The following is a 23,395-nucleotide window of genomic DNA, read 5'->3' as shown; positions in this document are numbered from 1 at the left end:
GACGAAATTGGTCCAGGTCTATTGGTGATAGTTTGGACATCTGTTCAGGACTTTGTTTGTTTGTTATTCACCAAAACATGTAGGTCCCTAGTTTCTGTTCTCCAACTTTGGACATGATTGACTGAGTATATGACTCTCTCGCGGTTTCTATAATCTGTTTGCAGTGGTTAAATGCAGTTATGAATGAGACTTTTGTTCCCAGCATCTATTACGCTCAAAAGCAATTGAAGTAGTAATTTCGATGAGCAATAGCGGCAGCACATTCAGGAGAGTACCGTGACTAGCTGTTCTGTTTCTGTTGGAATTTCTACGGGGATAGGCAATTATCTCTGCCGATGTTTAATGAATCAGTTGAGCAATATACTATAGCGAATGTGTTCTTATTAAACAGAGTGTGGGTGCAATTCCGATAAAAAACGTCCACGGATGGTCCCAGTCAACCATCAACTATCGATATACTGTTAAATTAATATATTTTTTTAAATACTTTCTTTTTATCTTTATTGAGACAACAGGGTGAGTAGAAGATCCAAACGGAGACATAATTGAGAATAAGCACAGTTCGGAGGATGTTGCTAGAAAAAGATTTAGAAGACTTGCAAATTGTCGGTATGCATCAGGTACCCGAGTGAAATCGTTAACAATCTCTGCTACGTCATAAATAAGCGAGAAATAAGGACAAAACCCTTTTCCTCATGCACTTTGTTTCAGTGGACTAACCTTTTAACATTCTTTACGTTGTAATCTCCACAGACGAAAGAGATAAGCAAACAGATTATGATCAATTTGATTAACGATTCTTTCAAAGATAGCCACTCCATCATTGTGAGGACTGCAGAGAGCCAAAAGAGATGCTCTGCTGTAAGTACTACTCTAAAGCACATATGCGAATGTTTGGGGGTCTTCTTTGGAAATGTTTCTACCACAATGAAAACTATTCCTTATGTAAGTACATATTACATGCAGATGACTATTTTGTAGTGTTGGGTTTTAATGAGAGGGTTTAGGCTCCCGTAATTGATTTTTAATGTCTGGAAAGTTGGAACGTAGACCCTTTATATAAGAAAAATGGACATTGTTATTGAAGGCCACGTTAAAAGTTTGGATTCTTGGCTCTGCGTTGCTTTGCTTGCTATTGTTGTTTAATAATGATATTATATTAATAATATTAGTGTGAAATTTACATGTGATACGCCTTTCGCAAGGGGCGCCAATCTCTTTTAAGCATTATACATACCTATACACCGTAAACATCATCGCTTAAGCTATATTTTTACGTTCCTTTGTTAATATCTAGTGATTTTGTTTTGTTTGGTCTCGTAGTCAACCTTTTATAACAATTTCATAGCTTGAACGTCACTTAACCGAAACATAAAAATACAGACGTGTCAAAGTTTCACAGCGTTAATACATACACTTTCTCACCAATGACATGAACACGTGATTAGTCGCTGAATACACCCCGGCAGAAACTTGCAGAAGCATTTCTTATGAAAGTTGGTCATGACGGTTAGAGTTCAGAGAGCGTGCGTATGCCTATAATGCTGGAACCGATATGCCGCCTTAGTCCTATTATTAGCATACAATGCATTCTCTGCAAAAAAAAAAAAAAGTTCAAGCTCAAATAATTAAAACTATTATATTAACGTGCTTTTTTATTTCCGTTTAATACATTATGCGTTCGGTAGTATTTGTAACTATGTTTACTAATTTGTGCCGTCGGGTTAGTTAGACGATATTACCCAGTGACATATGCTTTCTCATAACAGTAAAGTTACTAAAGTCACCTGACCAATTGTCGCTGAACTTGGTCAAAATAACCACTTATAGTCCAACTTAGAACTACTTTAATTTTAAGACATACAGCTCAATGTTTCAGTAAAACTGAAATACACAGTTTGCGATCACCTCAGTCTATTTTTACGTAGAAATTCAATACTTTCTCAATATTTTAGCCAATATAATTTCCGCATATTAGGTGATCTTTAACTTAGCATTTTTCTTTAAGTTAGATAAATTCGGTCTAAGTGGAAAATTTGAGAGAAGATGAACTGCGTTCTATTTTTTTTCTAATTTGAGCGATATATCAGATGCTTTTCGATAAGATTCAACAACAACGAGACACACACACACACTCACACACACATACAGACAAAGAACCTGCTCAGATAATTAATATTTGACTTATCAAAGTTTGCATGATATAAAAAAGTTCTGTCAAAATAAGGTCTTGGTCAATCCTCACTTTGGAAACTGAATATATATATATTTTCTCATTTGCCATATGGTTTTGTTTTGATTTCACTTAAATTTGCTAGTAGATACAATTTTAGGAATACACTATCAGAGTGACCCAACGTTATCCGGGATTGAATGAAGATCTACACATGTTCCACCCTTCTATACATTTAGAATCATAGAAATCGATGAAATCGCCCATTTTGAAGTCAAATCGTCAGGGACCCACATGCGTTGTACCGGAAGGAAGCTTTATATGCCTCGCAACGGTGACTTAGCCCACAATACACTGTCTACATTGCACTGTAGAGAATATATTATTGATTTTATATAATTATCTATAAATGTTGGCTTTACTTACAGTATAAAATGCAAAAGCAAATTATAATGGTTCACTTATGCTTTAAACAGAAACATTCATTTCGAACGCGTCCCTTTCTGATTAAAGAACCAACTGTTGATTTAAAAATATTTTTACATAAGTCAAGGATCATAATTAAATTTTTCTCTGCATAAACATTCATTTCAAGCTTGAACATGTCTTATACTGTTGATTTTAAATACCGAGCCTTTCTGCTTGTGCGTTGATAAAACTTCACAAATTAACTTGTATGGTTAGCTTGTATTAAAGTGTCAACTTTGGTCAAAATCAAATTTCCTTCATTAATCCGATTTATCGATTATCGATTTTCGATACTTACCAGATGCGTTCCGATACAAAACCTATGTAAGAACACTCCCATACATATCAAGTATTTCGGGTGAAATTTCTAATTAATCGGCCCAGCTGTTTCCGAGTCCATAGGAAACGAATTCTAACACACAGACAAAGTTCATTTTGATAATAATAGCTAGCTAACTAGATAACTAGATAGATAGATAGATAGATAGATAAATAGATAGATAGATAGATAAATAGATAGATAGATAGATAAATAGATAGGTAGATAGAAAGATAAATAGATAGATAGATAGATAAATAGATAGATAGATGGATAGATAGATAGATTGATAGATAGATAGATAGATAAAGATAGAGATAGAAATGAGTGATTGAATCATTAATTCCGTTCGCACAGTTTTGTTTGCTTCAGTGTTTTTCTGGAGTTGGCAAATATGTCTAATAAAAGGTTTACGTCGGCGCTTTTATTCATCCGCGAAACATTTCATCTTGAATTCATGCAAAACCCAAACTAGGGCGTTATGAATACAAACATAGAAAATAAGATTTAAATAAAATACAACAAAAGTCATACAAAAAATGCAGCTACAATCAAAAGTACTTTTTGATGTCTATACAATTACCTTTTAAATAATGGTTGAGTGTTGGTATAACAATCGATGAACGATAAACCTAGGCTGGACAATGCACATTTGAATCAATATAGGAGGAAAGAGCACACGCACACACACGCACACACACCCACACACAAATCCACCTACACACACACACACACATATATATATATATAATATAAAATATTATATATCTGTCTGTCCGTCTCCATATTTTCAAACTCTATCTCCCCCGAAACTAAAAATGGCAGAGCAGCTCTAGGGGCCTCAAATTATTGACTCTCTCAGGTTCCGTTCTTTTATGGATCTTTAGCTGGTTTAATAGTTTTAAAGCGTCAAAAAGCGGTAAAAATTGAAAAAAAAATCTCATACATTTTGTACATTCATCTTCGCTTGTATATATATATATATAACTATATATATATATACAACTATATAACTATACATGTATATATATAGATAACTATATATATATATATATATATATATATATATATATATATATATATATATATATATAACAAAACTTTGTTGAAATTCAAAGCCTTACATTTTTCTCTTTTGTAACTTTTGTTTTATTTCATCTTGAATTTCTTTATTACAACTTTTTCGCTAATGGGATGGCAATTTTATGATTTTATATTTTCATAAAAGTCTCAAATTCTCATGTATTCATCAGATGTTATATCAATAAATATCAAATAAATATCATATATATATATATATATATGTAAATATGGGCTTATTTCTTTGTAAATAGAGTCAGAGGTAACTTGGTGGTTTGGTTCGAATGCCGTGACCAGTAGTAATCGTGACTTCCTGCATTGATGATTCCGCAAGCATAAACCACTAGTGTCTGTAGGTATGTAAAATTAATATTTTCAATTATACTTATTTCCGACCTTTTAAGATGTCAGTTTCTTAATCGGTGAGCACTGTCTGTAAAATCAAATTTCGGTCAGTTACCCTACGTGCGAGATCGCGATTTCCCGGTCGCTTGATCATTGTAGATAGTTCTTCTAAACGTTTATGCTTGTATTTGGCTCTCTTTCAAATTTTACTTGATTTTCGTCGCGGTTGACGAGTGGCATTGTCGTTATGCTCCTTGGTAATAATGTCAGAGGGGACTTGTTAGCTGGTTTCGAATCCCACGACCAGCGAGAATCGTGACTTTCTGCACTGATGATACCGAAAAATGAAACAATAGTTTCTGTAGGTATTAAAAAATATTTACAATTATAAGTTTAAGCACGACACACGCACACGCGCGCTCACGCACGCACACCCATTACACACACACACACATATATATATATATACTATTATTATTATTATTATTATTATTATTATTATTATTATTATTATTATTATTATATACTGTTTTCATGCAAATATGACAAGCTTCATATTGCTGGTTTCCCGTGATTCATCAACCTACAAAATTCATTGCATATTTGGCAAACCTCTTCCCTTCTGACGAGAAGATTTTCTCTCTTCGAAACTTCATGGAATAATGTGTTTTTTTCTTTTTTTATTTGTACTCCCTGTCGAATATTCAAAACATTGTATACCTTCCTTACAGGTTTATAAAGGTTTTTGAAAATTTGAATATTTTCTATGTAGATTTTTTATTGTATGTAATATATATATATATATATATATATATATATATATATATATATATATATATATATATATATATATATACTTGGGGCCAATAGGGTCACCGCTTGAAGGCAATTTAAGGATAAGCATAATGAGTGTTATGTAGACTCCGAGACAACACCGTGATTATCAGTAACAACGAAGCTTAATTATATAAGAGGCCCGCTGAAAAAGAACTTATTCACATTAGACTTTAAAACGACCATGATATATTATGTTCAGAAGCAGAGTCCAGATATTGTGTTCTACAGGCCGGCAATTCTAGTATAAAAGCTCTGATCATGTAAATTTCGTTTAGGTTTTAGCACAGTAAGAGAGTAAAAGAAATTGGTGCTGGATGCAGTTGTTCGACGAGAATTTGCGCAAAATTGTTACAGATGAGTAGCATAGACTGACGCGTTTGTTTTCGTATATAATTATAGTGTTGTTATCATTATATAATTTAAGTGTTGTTTTCTTATATAATTATAGTGTTGTTTTCTTATATAATTATAGTGTTGTTTTCTTATATTTTTATAGTGCTGCTTTCTTATATAATTATAGTGTTGTTTTCTTACATCTTTATAGTGTTGTTTGCTTATATAATTATAGTGTTGTTTTCTTATATAATTTTAGTGTTGTTTTCTTATATCTTTATAGTGTTGTTTTCTTATATAATTATAGTGTTGTTTTCTTATATAATTATACCGTTGTTTTCTTATATAATTATGCCGTTGTTTTCTTATATAATTATAGTGTTGTTTTCTTATATAATTATAGTGTTGTTTTCTCATACAATTATAGTGTTGTTTTCTTATATAATTATACTGTTGTTTTCTTATATAAGTATAGTGTTGTTTTCTTATATAATTATAGTGTTGTTTTCTTATATAATTATACCGTTGTTCTCTTATATAATTATAGTGTTGTTTTCTTATATAATTATAGTGTTGTTTTCTTATATAATTATAGCGTTGTTCTCTCATATAATTTTAGTGTTGTTTTCTTATATCTTTATAGTGCTGCTTTCTTATATAATTATAATGTTGTTTTCTTATACAATTATAGTGTTGTTTTCTTATATCATTATAGTGTTGTTTTCTTATAAAATTATACCGTTGTTCTCTTATATAATTCTAGTGTGGTTTTCTTATATAATTATAGTGTTGTTTTCTCATATAATTTTAGTGTTGTTTTCTTATATAATATAATAATAGTGTTATTTTCTTATAAAATTATACCGTTTTTTCTTATATAATTATAGTGTTGTTTTCTTATATAATTATAGCTTTGTTTTCTTATATAATTATACCGTTGTTTTCTTATATGATTATAGTATTGTTTTCTTATATAATTATAGTGTTGTTTTCTTATATAATTATAGTGTTGTTTTTTATATAATTATAGTTTTTTCTAATATAATTATAGTGTTGGTTTTTTATATAATTTTAGTGTTGTTTTCTTATATAATTTTAGTGTTGTTTTCTTATATAATTACAGTGTTGTTTTCTTATATAATTATAGTGTTGTTTTCTTATATAATTATAGTGTTGTTTTCTTATATAATTTTAGTGTTGTTTTCTTATATAATTATAGCGTTGTTCTCTCATATAATTATAGTGTTGTTTTCTTATATCTTTATAGTGCTGCTTTCTTATATAATTATGATGTTGTTTTCTTATACAATTATAGTGTTGTTTTCTTATATCGTTATAGTGTTGTTTTCTTATAAAATAAGTTTTTTCTAATATAATTATAGTGTTGTTTTTTTATATAATTTTAGTGTTGTTTTCTTATATAATTATAGTGTTGTTTTCTTACATAATTATAGTTTTGTTTTCTTATATAATTATACCATTGTTTTCTTATATGATTATAGTATTGTTTTCTTATATAATTATAGTGTTGTTTTCTTATATAATTAAAGTGTTGTTTTTTATATAATTATAGTTTTTTCCAATATAATTATAGTGTTGGTTTTTTATATAATTTTAGTGTTGTTTTCTTTTATAACTTTAGTGTTGTTTTCTTATATAATTATAATGTTGTTTTCTTATATAATTATAATGTTGTTTTCTTATATAATTATAGTGTTGTTGTCTTATATAATTTTAGTGTTGTTTTCTTATATAATTATAGTGTTGTTTTCCTATATAATTATAGTGTTTTTGCTCATATAATTTTAGTGTTGTTTCTCATATAATTTTAGTAATGTTTTCTTATATAATTATAGTGTTGCTTCGTTATATAATTATATTGTTTGTTCTTATATAGTTATAGTGTTGTTTTCTTATATAATTGTAGTGTTGTTTTCTTATATAATCATAGTGTTGTTTTCTAATGTAATTTTAGTGTTGTTTTCTTATATAATTATAGTGTTGTTTTCTTACAAGATTATACTGTTTTTTATATTATTATACTGTTGTGTTTTTAATAAAATTATAGTGTTGTTAGGGTGACAAATGTATCGTGTATTTTACAGTTTGTTTTGTTATTTTTGTCTTTTAGATTGACATTCATATACCCACAAACAGCTAGCGTTCATATAATCGGTAGTCTCGGAAACACATTCTGTCCTTCTTTATACCAGCTCAGCGTGTGAAAAAAACTGGTGAATTTTTTCTAGTCAGAAAAGAGAAAGAAAAATAAATAGTGAGATACCACTATATTTGAAGAATTAAACAGACGTGAGAGAAGGAAACAACAAAAAAAGAAAAAAAAAAGAAAAAACCCAAAGAAGTAAGAGAAGAGAGGAAACGAAGTAAAGAAGAACACAAAACAGTGGGCGACAAACGATGCCCTTTTTTAAAGAGCAATAGTAAAGAAACAGAGAAAAACAAGTGAGGCATGCATGGTCCCCCGTAAATGTACAGTGAACGCTATATTTTACAAAATGACAATGTTCAGCATTTGCTCTTCTCATATTTAGCCCCAAAAGTCCCTAGTGGACGTCACATCCTAATGAAAAAGAACAAACGGTGCAGTTTTAGGCCTTAACATATGCAAATTTGAGTTCTGCACCATGCAAAAAAAAAAAAGAAATAATTAAGTCCATGATTTGCCCTCCCCCATTTAGCCCCAAAAGCCTCTAAGGCCTTAACATATGTAAATTTGGGTTCATCACCATGCAAAAATGCTAAATAGACATATACAGAAAAGTTTGGAGAAGTATGGTAAAAACCTCTCAAAAATGGAGTGTTTTTATTAGCCCAAGAAGAGCCCGTCGGGCAAACCCAATAGTTATCACGAAGTATAGACAAAGAAAATTATATAGAAATCAGTTAGTTACAACTTTTCAGAAAGTTTATAAAAATCCAAAACATCAATTTTTTTTTTTAATAAGCACAAAAGTGTTAATTTTAGCCATTTTAACCTGGAAAGCACCCCTATGGGAAGCAACCGGAGTTTTCCCGGAAAATCCTTTCTGTTACCTTTTATTTATTTTTTTTTTACTAATATCAGATTTAAAGTTTAGGAACAATTAAAAAAAAAATCCAATTATTGAGAAAAGTGCGGACGCACGAACGGACAAACGGATGAACTGATAGACGAACGGACGAGGGTCAATTTACAGGTCCACCCTCCTTTTGTCGGGGGGACCAATGAATATTTTGATAAATCTATATTAAGGGATAAAGAGACGTAAAAACGAGAACGAAGGGTGGAGAAAGAAAATGTGTCAAAGAGAAAAGAACTCAAGGAGAAAGAGAGATAGAGAGAGAGAGAGAGGTAGAGAGAGATAGATAGAGAGAGAGAGGTAGAGAGAGAGATCATTCACTGGGGTTTAAAGATGTAGTGTAAAAAAAAACACGAATTCATAGACTCAGTTTAAAATCTATTAATGGGATAAAACAGTTAAATGCTGGACGAATAGAAGGGCCAAGGAGTAAGAAATGAAACATTTAAAGCGTGAGAACTCACATAGTAAAGGGATGGCTTGAAGTCAAAGAGTAATATATTATAAAAAAAAATATTGATTGAAAATAAATTGCTATTTTACTCGTAGCACGGGTGGAAAAATATTAATTTCATATTTATATTTTGCCTTCGTTATTCTATAGTTAATCTAGCGTAACAGAACCCAATAAATCGAATATAATTTTAACCCTTCATAACAGCTGTCATAAACCTCGACAGTGTCTATTGAACCGATAATGCCCAGAAGCCAATTAAGCAATATGTGGGAGGTTATGACAATGAACGGTTCCGTAAGAAAAAACTCCTTGTATACATCAGGTGGTTACCTTAAAAAATTTAGAAAAAAAAGAAAGAAAACACCATTATGGATAACTTACATAGTTTAAGCAAACGACACGCCGGTCTGTCCTGGTTCAAAGATTATACTTGTGCGGTATTTATTTTCGTATTTTGTGTATTATTATTATTATATATTTATTTATTAATTTAAAGTTTTATTCTCTTGTGGTTTTTTATTTTACCATTCTACGAGACTCATCTTCGAAGACTAATTTATATTAATGATTATACTTATGATCAGCCTATGATCGGCGTCGAGTGTGAGGGAAAATCTACTCGCCCCAAACTATTTTTACTCGTCCGACTTCTTTGTTTCAGTCAATAATAGTAAATAATTTTACAACAATCCAAGGAATTGCCGTGTGTATAATCATCCAATTACATTTTTTTCTTCTTTATTCTTAATAAAAATAACAAACTATTCTTCCGATACCCAAATTATGTCGTAAAATTTCATACAAATATCTAGCCTAAACCGTGGGTGTTGAAAAAAAGTGTTACGAAATCTCCGGGTATTCACGATTATGGACTGAAATCTCGTGGTACGAAATCTCCGTGGCCCTAAATCTCCTATATTAAAAAAATACCATTTAGCTGAAATGAACTAGATTTCTTAGAAAATCGGCATGATTTAATATCTTTTTAAAATTTAAACAGTCAGTTGTTCTTTGTAATTTATGCAAAAAAAGCTTTGATATAGAACAGAAATTGGTCTCTTTTGTTTCTATTAAAACAAGGAATTCACCTCGGAATAACATTCTTAAATTTAGAATATTATTTTTAAAATTGAGTATCGATGATTTTTTTGGAAGTTGAACAAAAAAGAGCAGGCAAATATCTGAATTCATATAATTGAGAAAAATATGATTACTTACTTGTTGTATAATTTAATTTTCGGTGCGTGCTTGACGGAACGATGCGTTTTTCTCCTCTTTCAAATGGTCGTCTTTACTTTTGTAAGCATGAAGTGTATGTATTTGTAGCGTCGAAGAATTTTTTTTCCAAATGAATTTCAAAATCAGAGACCTAAATGAAGGCGACATTTTTACTACAGGCCGAATGTGTAAATTTGACTTGTTGTCGACCTTTAGCGTGAACACTCTTTTTTCAATACGATATTCCAACGGTCTCACAGCTAGAGATGAAAGAATTCACAGATTATGAGACATAGGCCATTCTAAGTCACCGCATATTTTAGGGTCGTAAAATAAATGAGTTTTTCCCGTTTCTTTATCTAAAGAAATTTTATGGACTGCCGGGCGAGTGATTTACGACTTTTAGTCGGCCCCCAAAATTTTCAGTCGACTGTGGCGACCGGTCTCAAAGGATGCTTATGATTATAAATAAATGGTAGTAATATAACACACAGTAAATAGAGAACATGTGTAGAATAAGTAGCTTTTATAAGATTCTGGAAGGAATTAAAATACTTAAGTTCAATAATCCGACAAATATTTAAATAAGGAGATTTGTATAAATACAAATTAAATATAACAAGAATAATATATGGTAAAAATTGGATAAGTGATTATAAATATGAATAAAATACTGGACTTAAAACAGCAAAAAACATGAAAAATGTAAAATTAATTAGAAAAAAATACTAGATTTAATTTCATATATGCAAATATACCATCAACTTGATATCGCATATGGATGATTATTGATATTTAGGATAAATTACGGTTGAATAGCTTTCACAAGATTTTATTTTCATCTCGGCAACGTCGATTTCATACTCTGCCGTCGTATCCATTTCGCCGACTAAACACTCATCTTGGGAAAAGTCCTATCACAAAACGTCTAACACATTATCATGCATCATTCCGCCGAAATCAAACATCAGTATTCGTTAACATCGAACATTGAAGTCATCCATATGCGGAAGGCCTTTTTTTATTGTTGACCATTCATCCAGATATTTGGTTAAGGTGTCATTTACAGTTTTTGTGCTATATATCAAACGGCCTGATTAAATATGTTTCATCTGTGATTCTGTTTGATCGTATTGGATAATCTCTATGAGCAATGTTCTGCTTTGTTTTGATTTTTTTTTTATATAATGCCTTTACAGATCGATGTTCGGCTGTTTCATGAGAACTTTTGCAGCGTTGATTGCTGTAGCAGGTGTCTAGTATTAGCACACTTTTATCGATGGCGTCTCTCGCACGTATCTTTCTTCCACTTGATATTATCAATATTTAAGCACGCCTTTGTTTCTTAATATGTTCTTCTCCTCGGATGCGTTTCCGTTTTCACAAGCAAATAAACATTATTCCTCCTGGTTGCGGAATGACAACGTAAGCAGCGAACCAGGCCCTTTCGTTTGTGCTTTTTGTTTTGTTTTTAATCGAGCTTTTGGATTATAACACTGGAATTCGGAATGTGAATTTTCGGTTTCTTAGACCGATGATTGAATCGTTAATGCTAAGCTTAAAGGAAAACAAAAAGCATATCATGTGACGCGTGCTATCTTATACCGTTTTATATGGACACATTAGAAGCTGATTCTGTCGAATGCGATCTAATCACAAATATAAGATAGTGTTGTAGAACATAAGTAAGAATCTAAATCGAAAATCGAAAAAATAAGAACATATAGAGATATCGGAATAAATGTGCCTATTTTTCGATGGCAAAAACAATTCTTTTAATTGTTATTTTGATTTGATTTTGCTAAAAACAACATTTTCAACGGCTATTAGTAATAATAAGATGATGATGATGATGATGATGATGATGATAATAATAATAATAATAATAATAATAATGAAAAAATATTGATTTTAAACTACCAGCAAAATAAAAATCTATAGATATATATCACACAACTATACTTTTAAGTTTTCATAAATATTTTCACATTTAATATTTTTTTTTACGATATACGGGAAAATAATCGCTACATTATTTGATATTTATAGATTTATAAAGAATCAGAATCGAAATCGGTAATTGTATCGGAATCGGAAAATATATTGGAATTATCCCATTACTAAATATTACCCTCATATTTTTCTTATTTTTTATTTTGTTTTTGTTCACACAAACAAAGCATATTGCTACTGGGTCATAAAGAGGTCTTATTTATGATAGAGAAACATTGGTGGGGGGTTGTCCAATGCGATGTTAGTTCCGAAACATAGACAGGAACTCGCACGTCTTACAGCGCTTAAGGCAGCAAAAATATGCCATTGTTTTTAATCTTAAACCAGATCCACAGCTTTCCTTTAGCTTCTTTGTGTTGTAATTAATGCTTTTTCCCATTCTATTTAAATTTCTGAGCGATTGTACGTTAAAAAAAAAAAAAGAGAACTGAAAGAGGAGTCCAAAGGCAACGGTCCGAAGAAAAGAAACTATTGAAATAGAAAAATTCAGTCGCCTATGGATACCTAAAGTAAGTGGTGGTATTTTGCTGCTACTCCGATGGGTAAAGTATCCGTTTGTTGTAGGTGTACAAATGCACTGACCTTGTCGAGAAACTTTCCATTAAACTACTTGTAAAACCAGCAAATGTTACGTTATAAATTCTTTTTTGAGCCCTGTCCAGGAAGAACAGCTGTGGCAACAATGCCCGGTGCAAGAGCAAATGTTGGCTTTATACCAGTGCCTACTACAAATATAGGACCAGAACTGATGTTTACAAATCATTAATACCTCCTAATTGATAATTAAAATGTTCCTACATATAAAATGTATATATTTATAGACTTATATACGATTAAACTAAGTAGATGACATTATCATTGATGCCAATATATATATATATATATATATATATATATATATATATATATACGCACGCAAATACACATACATATAATAAATAAATGAGAACACTCTATATTCTAATTACATGATGTTGACCATCTTACAATATATTCCTTTAATTCTGTTGACATTTACAAGTCTTGACTGTTCTGTTTCGTAGCACAAAATCATTCACTTAATTATTATATAAATCAGTGAATATATTTTGCCCGTAATTCATCAGAAGAAATTACAAATATCAATCCACCAAAAAGAAAATAAATTCATTCAGACATGATGAAAAAAATCCAGAAATTTGAAGAAAAGCTGCAAATACCTCATACGTTACTTATATTACGCCATTTAATACTTATATATATATATATATATATATATATATATATATATATATATATACTGGGTGTGCAAAATCAAGAGTTCAAGACAAGGTGTTGATGGCAACAAAACGTGTATTTCATTTTATGTTGCAATTGTTTCAGTGTCCAGTTCGACAGTTTCAAGCATTATATCGTTTGAAAATTTTCAAAAATAAGCATTTCTTCAGACTTTATGAATAAACACACTTTTGGCAATGTAGCATTTTTTGAATAGAAAGAAAAAAGGAGGGGGAATCCCTAACGGGAAAACATGCGTGAAACATTTACATTAGTTGTAGTTACGGAAAAGCCCATTAATGGTTCCGTAACATTGCCAAAAGTGTGTTTATTAATAAAGTCTGAAGAAATGCTGGATTTGAAAATTTTCAAACGATATAATGCTTGAAATTGTCGAACTGGACATTGAAACAATGGTAACATAAAATGAAATATACTTTTCGTTGCCATCAACACCTTGTCTTGAAGTCTAAATTTTGCACACACAGTATATTAATGCTTAATTACGAAATATGATGATTTGTAGCTTAAGTCAAACTTTTTGGGCTTAAAACCTATTGGTATATGAAAATTTACTGAATTACACGAACTCAGTATATTACGTATATGCCTATATATATATATATATATATATATATATATATATATATATATATATATATGTATATATATATATAAGTTTAAAATGGCGTAATATAAGCAACGTATGAGGTATTTGCAGCTTTTCTTCCAATTTCTGGATTTTTTCATCATGTCTGAATTGTGTGAACAAAAGCAACATAAAAAATAAGAAAAATATGAGGGTAATATTTACTAATGGTATAATACCAAGTTTAAAATGGAGTAATGTAAGCAAGGTATAAGGCATTGACAGCTTCTCTTCCAATTTTCGGATTTTTAATCATGTGTGAACAGATTTTATATCTTATATAAAAGCGGATTTTATTACCTATATATATATGTATATATATATACATATATATACATATATATATATCTGTGTGTGTGTGCACGCAGTTGTGTATGTTTGTATGTTTGTGTGCATTTGTGACACATAAAGTAGTAAGTTATAAAAATACGTAACAATTAAGCTACACACACGCACACACCCACACTTATATATATATATATATATATATATATAATAAATTCCACTGCCAAATAACGTTGCAACCCACAAGAACCATGACAGTCAACGAAACGGAAGTCCAAGACTCGAGTTTCGCTCTTATTTGGGCTATCAGTTAGACAATCCGAACTCAGGATTCGAGAGACGAGCATCTTGCATGCGAGGTAAGCACTCTGCCAACTTTGGAAACGCCCCGCACACAAGAAAGTCTTGGACTTCCGGGTCGTTTTCTGTCATTGGTCTTGTAGGCTGCGACGTTGTTTGGCAGTGAAATTTATTATATATATCTCACATTCTTAAAATCATACACACACACAAACATACACACACACACACACACATATATATATATATTTATATATATATATATATATATATATATATACATATATATTTACTTCAGCTGAAGTTCTGCCTTCTATCACAAATTTAATTTGGAGTATACTTTTAGGATAATGTAAAAATTAACAAGTGGATTTTATTAAAAACCATTTTTTAAAATCTTTCATTTAAACATTTTATAAACTTTATAACAGCAGTTGATTCTGTGGAAATTTCTTAGGGAAACTTTTCTCGTTTGTTCTTTTGTACAACTTTCATCTCATTATATTTTAAGCTGTTTTTTTTTCATGTTGACAGCTTTAAATACTAGTAAAATATACTAAGATATAGTCCTGAAGATAAAATTAGCAGTTCAGAATTTCCATTCCAAATTTCTACTGGGGCAATCAGAGTTGTGGGAGTTGAAACCTCTCGCTCTTTAACTCAGAAGAGCGACCTAGCTACGTCACTTCCTGTTTCTCATATTTCACCCTCTTTTCCGCTGAACGCTTGACCAGTCAACATGTGACAAACATCGCTCCGGTGGAGCCATGAGCCACCACAGTATCTTTGAATAACAATGCCCGTTAAAATTTCGACGATAACAACGGACTACTATTTTCACGAACATTTCGATTTTTCTCGCAAACGATGCACATTTCCGTTATAATCCAATCGAGAAAATAATTTTAATGACGTCCTAAATATAACGCGCTCCCTGAAATATTCTTAGACGTTCTTTTCGCGTCATTTAACTCAAACTTTTTTATTCTGTTCTCCGTCATAATCGAAGCAAAATATGACCTCGAGAACCTGAAAGGTCAACTTTTCCTGTTGCCTTCATTCTTAATAATCAGTTTGTTCAACAAAACTATTTTCCGAGGACCAGTTCTTGTTTACCTCAGCCGAGAAACACTTCGCAAGAAGAGACATGATTACGCACAAGTAACGAGCACCTGCAACGAACGAACGTCACACTACAGCACAGACGTAACTCCAGCGACATGCATCCACTGCTACAACGAATGAAAATTACTTCCTTATTTGAACGAGGTTCCTAACAACTTCAATAGCAATTTCAACGTGTTTTCCACGTATTTTCAACGCCAGAAATTATGTATGAATTTTGCTGTGGACGACGAAGTCTCAAAACATTCCGTCACACACGCGTTTTACCTACATATCAAAACTAAACTTTCTTCACTTTATCGAAATATTTTTGCCATGTGCTAATATAAAAAAAATATATTGCAGCTTTCAATTTAATCATCGAGAACGTGTGGCAACAAGCCCACTGCAAAACTCAAATAGCAACTCTCACACTATTTCAACTCCAGTTCTCCACAATTATTGAAAGGAATAAGCGACAACAAGCCTCTCCAGCGTCATGTTACGCGCATCAAGCCTCTCCACGGACTATCAACCCTTTCCAGCAACACCTCACAGGATATCAACCTTTTTTAGCAACAAACACGACAACCAACACAAAGATGTTCACCAAACACTGTACACTCCTGGATTTCACAACGATTCACCTCACCTCACCGAAGTTCTCCAGCTAACATGAGTAAGCTGCATCATGCAAACTGATACACTCATCCTGGACGTTCAGACCGTACCGATCCACTGAGTACGCCCGAGCACCTGAACAACGTTGACACTGCTCTCGACGGACGGAAAAATGTCCTCGCAGATCCACTTGTGACCGTAAGCGCGTAGTCGACACATTGTCGACCAACGCGAATCAACTTCAACCCACCGTGCTGACCCTTGCGCACGCTTCATAGACTCTCTGGCAATACAGTCTATGACCGCAACACTTGCGCTCAAACTCATAACGTCATTCCTGTGACCATCCCACAGTTGTACAAGTTTGAACACTTTTTCCTGATATTCTTTAACGTCGCAACTGTATCTTTACACCCTTCGACTTAATAAATAAAAAAAAATCTCTCTCGTTCTCTATACAGTGGACACACACGCAAACATATATATGCATGCTTTTTTCCAATTTTCTTTTCTCTAGCTTCCAGCTAACTAGGAAGGGAGTATTGTGGGAGTTGAAAGCTCAGAAGAGCGACCTAGCTACGTCACTTCCTGTTTCTCATATTTCACCCTCTTTTCCGCTGAATGCTCGACCAGTCAACATGTGACAAACACCGCTCCGGTGGAGCCATGAGCCACTACCGCGTTCCTGACTAGCCAGTCAACCGCAAGTAACGTTACTCATCTTTCATGAACTTTTATTCTTTCCATAAATCTTTCCTGTATATATTTATGCAAATAAATTGCATTTGTTTCGTTGATATATAACAGTATATTTTCGTCTTCATTATGCGACCTTTCGTCTTTTCAATTCCTCTACCATTAAATACATCCATCCACCATTATACAACATGGCGACGAGATCGTCTATCACGCACTGCAGACCGTCATTGTCTCCAACAGAGTGAAGCGCTCGCTACTAAATAACTCTGATGACTTGAAATTTTACATTCAGTAGTGCCTGTTAACTATCAGCTGTACGGACCTTGAAGAAAGTATTATTTTTCGGTTTTGAGGCATCACAACTGTTTTGTGTTGTTGTTGTTGTTGTTGTTGTTATTTTATTTGGGAACATTTTATTACAACGCTCAGTTCATTAAATTTTGTTTAGGTTCTCAGTGTGATGAGAAACTGTATATTTCGTATTAACAAATAACTTGTAATGAAAAAAATTCGTATTGAAAAATCCCCTGTAATGTAAAAATATTGACTTGCGCGAAAATATAATTATTGTATGAAATTATAATTACTTGTGTAAAATGATAATAAGAATAAGTAGTGTGAAATAATAATAAATTATGCAAATTAATATTGATTTGTGTAAAAAATATTGACTTGTATAAAATTATAATGTTTCTATTAAATAATAACACCTGGTGTAAAATGATAATGACTTGTATTAAAAATAATGATTTTGCGTGAAATAATAATGATTTCTATAAAATCAGAAAGAGTTGTGTAAAATAATAATGTGTGCAAAATAATAATGACTTGTGTAAAATTAGATGACTGTAAAAATAATAATAATTTTGTCTGAAATAATGATGACTAGTGTGAAATTAAAATGGCTTGTATTAAATAAAATAACAAAAGAGTTCTAACATTTCATTATAAGTAAATAATATTTGCATATGCTATATTTTATGTCTGGTTAATTTGAACTAATATTCATACTTTGATCGCTATTCCTTAACTTTTTCGGCCGTAGTTATCTTTGATCTTCTTTAAACTATTATATTATAAAATGTAGAATATTTTTGTCGAATTTAGTTATCTAAAAGAGTTTTTTTTTATACGCAGTGATGTCGTGCTCGCATTCAATCATCTTTGATTAATGCCCTCATATAAAAGCCACCATATAAAATCGACAGTAAATTTTTTATATCATTTTAAACTTAAATTCAAACCATTATCACCACACACGGAAACAAGCTAGGCATATAAAATCAACAGCAAGTTTACTGATATGACAAGAACGCGTTCAAAATGAATGTTTGTCTTTAGCGCACAATTGAACAATGATATTTGACTTTTGAACTTTAAACATTAACTCAAACCATTATATATATATATATATATATATATATATATATATATATATATATATATATATATATTTAAATGAGGGGGTAGTCACCAACAATGTGTATTTTATAACATTATTTTATTATTCCGTGTCTTGGTTTTTCATTGACAATTCTGTTTGGATCATTGTAATAGTGTTTTTAAATCATTGAAATCTTTTTTACGCGTTTCAGATTATTTCCGTGATTTCCGTGATTTAAAAACACTATTACAATGATCCAAACAGAATTGTCAATGAAAAACCAAGACACGGAATAATGAAATAATGTTAAAAAATACTCATTGTTGGTGACTACCCCCTTATTTAAATATACATCTTTCTTTCGTTGGAATTTCTTAACCCATTTTATATATATATATATATATATATATTATAATAAACAATTATTAGTAATTTAATTCTTAAGTATATAATATACTTAAACTGTAATTCTGATATAAAAATATCTAAAAAAATATTATTTACCACATGACATACTCATAAATGCCGGTTATTAAAAACGTACTTATTCTTAAATTAAACCGCTATCAAATAGTTTAGTGTAACTTGTATGTATTTTGATGACGTAAAAAGCGAAACTAACTAAATATATATATATATATATATATATATATATATATATATATATATATATATATATATATATATATATAGTGTTTGACTCGGACATTGAAAGATGGCATAAAAACTAATTGAAACCGAACACTTCAATCCTTACGCCTACTGATCAAATACCTTTTACGCTAAACCACCTTAAAATTCATAAGTTCGTGGTTCGGTCGACTATAAACGTATAAACGGAAAATAAAACGCTAAAACAAACAGAATGTTCCTTTTACGTATTTGTATGAATGAGTGTTTTAATACATTCCAAAACTTCTACTGTTTTACTGTGTACGTTTTCAGCGACCCAATATTTTTCCACGTTTAAATTAATAGATATTTAAAAATTTGAATTTAACTATAAGTATTATGGTATCTGTTCAGTGCACATTTACCTATAAGTATGGCAAACCACTTATAATTCAATGCCTGTAAGTTTTTTTTTCTCAAGATTAAACAATTATAAACAGAACGACTCATAGAAATCTATCTATATTCTTTTTTCATTTTAATATACTTTCATAGAAATGTTTCTGTTATGTCACAAGAAACTATTTTCTTTACGTCACAAGTGTTACACTTATACATGAATTCCATAGCTAATATAACATACTGACCCAACGGGTCACGGGCAGTCTAGTATATATATATATATATATATATATATATATATGAACTGAGTCAGGTGTGAAATGGAGCCTGTTGAATATCGAGCAATGATCCGGTTTTTGTATTTGAAAGGACGTACACCACAGGAGACTTTTGATGAAATGAAAGAAAACTTATGGTGATAATGCCTCATAATATGACCTTGTAAAACGCTGGCATCCTGAATTCAAACATGGCCGAAAGCCTGTGGAAAAATCTCCCAGACCTGGTTGCCCCCCTTCTGCCATTGATTAGGCATCTGTCCGTCAAGTTGAGGCTGCCATTTTGGAAGATCAGCGCATTAATATTCGCCAAATAGCCCAAGATGTCAGGATTAGTACATTCATGACCATTTGCATATGCATAAGTTGTCTGCCAGATGGATTCCTGGGTTGGTCACACCATTCCAGAAGCGAGAACGCGTTGAGTGCTCGAGGATGTTCCAAGTAGATGAGTCAAAGTTTTTCAAAAGACTGATTACACAGGATGAATCCTGGGTCCATCACTATGATCCACAAACCAAAGCCCAGTCAATGCAGTAGAAGCACTTGGACTCACCACCTCCAAAGGAGGCAAGAGTGAAGCCCTCTGCTGGCAAGGTCATGCTCACAGTCTTTTGGGACCAGAACGGAGTAGTGATAACAGATTTCCTGGCAAAGGGTATCACAATTACAGGAGCCTATTATGCTTCACTTTTGAGGAAATTAAAGGAAGCTATCAAAAGCAAGAGGCGGGGCAAGATCAGCAAAGTTATCCTCCTCCTGCAGGACAACGGTCTGGTCGACAACTCGCATGTCGCCAGATCAGAAGCACGGGCGTGTGGTTATGAACCCCGCCCCATCATCCCTACTCTCCTGATCTTGCACCCTCTGATTTCACCTCTTCCCAGCCATGAAGTTGTTTTTGAAAGGAAAGCATTTCCCAGATGATGCAGTCTTGATTTCTGAAGTCACGTCATGTTTGGAGGACCAACCTGGGGTGTTCTACAAAAACGGTCCCCGGAGCTGCACCAAACGATGTGAGAAATGCATAACTCTGGGTGGTTGCTATGTAGAGAAAGACTAATAACTGTGCCAAGTTTCGTTTTTCTACGTAGCTCAGGCGCATTACTTATTGCACGCCCCTCGTATATATATATATGTGTGTATATATATATATATATGTATATATATACATATATATATGTATATATGTATATACATATATATATATATATACATATATGTATTAGTTTGTGAGTGTGTTCATCTACGTGTTGTTATGTGTATATGCCTTTATGGAAAACTCTCGAACGCCCGAATAGATATCGCAGGATTTGAATAAAGCACGAAGGGAAGAAGTAGGTGATGGCTTTTATCAAAAACAAAATATCAAAAATCGAATGGCTTACCGATCAATTGCTATGGCTGCTAATGTATTGACAGAAGCGCAGACTGATACTCCTTGCAAATACGGCATTGCCTTACAGAGGAAAGCTCCGAACGGCCACCCTGGAAGTAGAAGAAATATAAAAAAATACACAGATGTAGAATTTAGAAATAAAATATACAAATGATTAATCAAGCCGATAAGCACGTACATTGATAAATATCACCCCATATATATATATATATATATATATATATATATATATATATATATATATATATATGCTCCTATAATATTTTGTGCATTTATATTTATATTAAAAACCCTATCTCCTATTTATTTAAAAAGAAAATGCCATTCTGTTATATATGGGTCGTTGAATTGCATTTATCTTCAAAAGATCCAAAGCGAAAATGTGTGTTAGTGTGTGCGTTTTTTGTGTATGTCGGACAAAGTCTTTTGGAGGAGGTCGCTCGGAGGGTTTACTTTTTCTTAGAACTTTTTATATACTCCGTAGATTATAATATCTCCGATTTACGAAACAAGGTCGCGTCTATCCTTTATTTGTGCGACTTTTACATGCTATTTTCGCGGTATTTCCTGATCTCCAAATAAACAAGCGAAACTGAACTCGGAGCAAACGGGTATTCCTGGTACCCGTGCAAGCGACACCAAGAAAGCAATAAGCTTTGATCAATGCGGGCAAAGCTTAAGACAACTGCTATTAAGTTGAACACTCTCCTTTTTATGGGTAGCTGGTTTTCCCCAACATCTTGGACAAATACGCAGACTGGCTTGCAGCCAAAGTTTTTTATTTATTTATTTATTTTTTTTACATTTTCACCCCAAACAAGGCACATTGCCACTTTGGTGTAGGGGGCTACTATCAGGGGAAACATCTCCTGGGGTACTATGTAATTATTAGGGCAGCGAGATGTTGGTTCACGTTGCACTTGAACTTATGCATGTCAGTACAGTTGGGGAAGCAGTGACTTGGAATGGAATTCCAAAGTCTAGCAGTTCTGGGGAAGAAACTACTGGAGTAGAAAGATCTTTTACATCTAGGGATCTCTACAGTGTGGGGGTGGGATTTTGCAGCTTGTCGGGTTTGTCAAGGGTGTTCACGTCGTGGGGACACAAGTGCTTGCAGTTCTTCAGAGCATTCATCATTATAATACTTGTAGAACAGGCAGAGGGATGCAACGTTTCGACGATGGGACAGAGGCTGAAGCTTAGATGCCAGTTTAGGGCCTATCAGATTTGCGACTCTCTTTTGAACCCTGTCAAGGAGCGAGAGACTAGTAGCCGATGCACCGGCCCAAATATGACAGCAATACTCCATACATGGGCGAATACTGGCCTTATAGAGGTACAGGATACTTTCGGGTGTTAGAAGTTTTCTAGCACGGTAGAGAGAGCCCACCTTCCTTGCAGCGGCCCTGGCAATGCCCTCGATATAATTGTTCCAGCTCATGTTTTCTGTGAACGTAAGGCCAAGGAGCTTGAGAGACGTACTCTCAGATAAAGAGTCGTTGGCCATTGCTATAGGTGGTAGAGAAGGTTTCTTGTAGTTATTGAATGAAACCAGTTTTGTCTTGGTGGCATTGAACGTTACCATCCATTTTTGTCCCCATTCCACTACTGATTGGAGGTCAACCTCTAGTGTTTCTGCCATTACTTTAGATATATGTTCATTTGTTTTCTTGTCGTGCCTGCTATAGAGTGTGGTGTCATCAGCATATATACCCATCTCAGAGGCAATTTTGTCGGGGAGGTCATTTATGAATATCAGGAACAGCAGAGGTCCAAGGATAGATCCCTGGGGCACTCCCGCATTGTTTAGATGTACGACCGTCTAGGACAACCTGGATTTTTCTCTTATCTAAGAAGGATTTAATTATGTTAAGTATTCTACCAGTGATACCGTAAGATCTAATCTTCCTGAGGAGACCCTCATGCCATACCCTGTCAAAAGCCTTAGATATATCTAGAGCTACCGCTCTGCCCTCTCCCGCTTTGTCCAGTGAATGGTATATGCGTTCAGAGATTACAGTGAGGATGTCTGCCGTGGAACGGGCTTGTCTAAATCCATATTGATGGTCGGTCAGAGGTTTA

General features: G+C 32.6%; 1 protein-coding gene across 1 annotated transcript in view; it reads right to left on the bottom strand.

The window, feature by feature from the left end:
* The window catches only part of LOC145286504 (neuropeptide SIFamide receptor-like), a 164,099-nt gene that overhangs the window by 104,254 nt on the left and 36,450 nt on the right, over positions 1-23,395 (bottom strand). Inside the window, exon 2 of the mRNA XM_080135404.1 lies at positions 21,303-21,402. Within this exon, the coding sequence (XP_079991530.1) occupies positions 21,303-21,402 (100 nt within the window). The remainder of the gene's footprint in view (positions 1-21,302; positions 21,403-23,395) is intronic.

The sequence above is a fragment of the Euprymna scolopes genome, chromosome 10 (genome assembly GCF_053919585.1).
Source record: "Euprymna scolopes isolate OS-2025 chromosome 10, ASM5391958v1, whole genome shotgun sequence".
NCBI classification, from domain to species: Eukaryota; Metazoa; Mollusca; class Cephalopoda; order Sepiida; family Sepiolidae; genus Euprymna; species Euprymna scolopes.
This window is presented reverse-complemented; position numbering and strand designations above follow the sequence as displayed.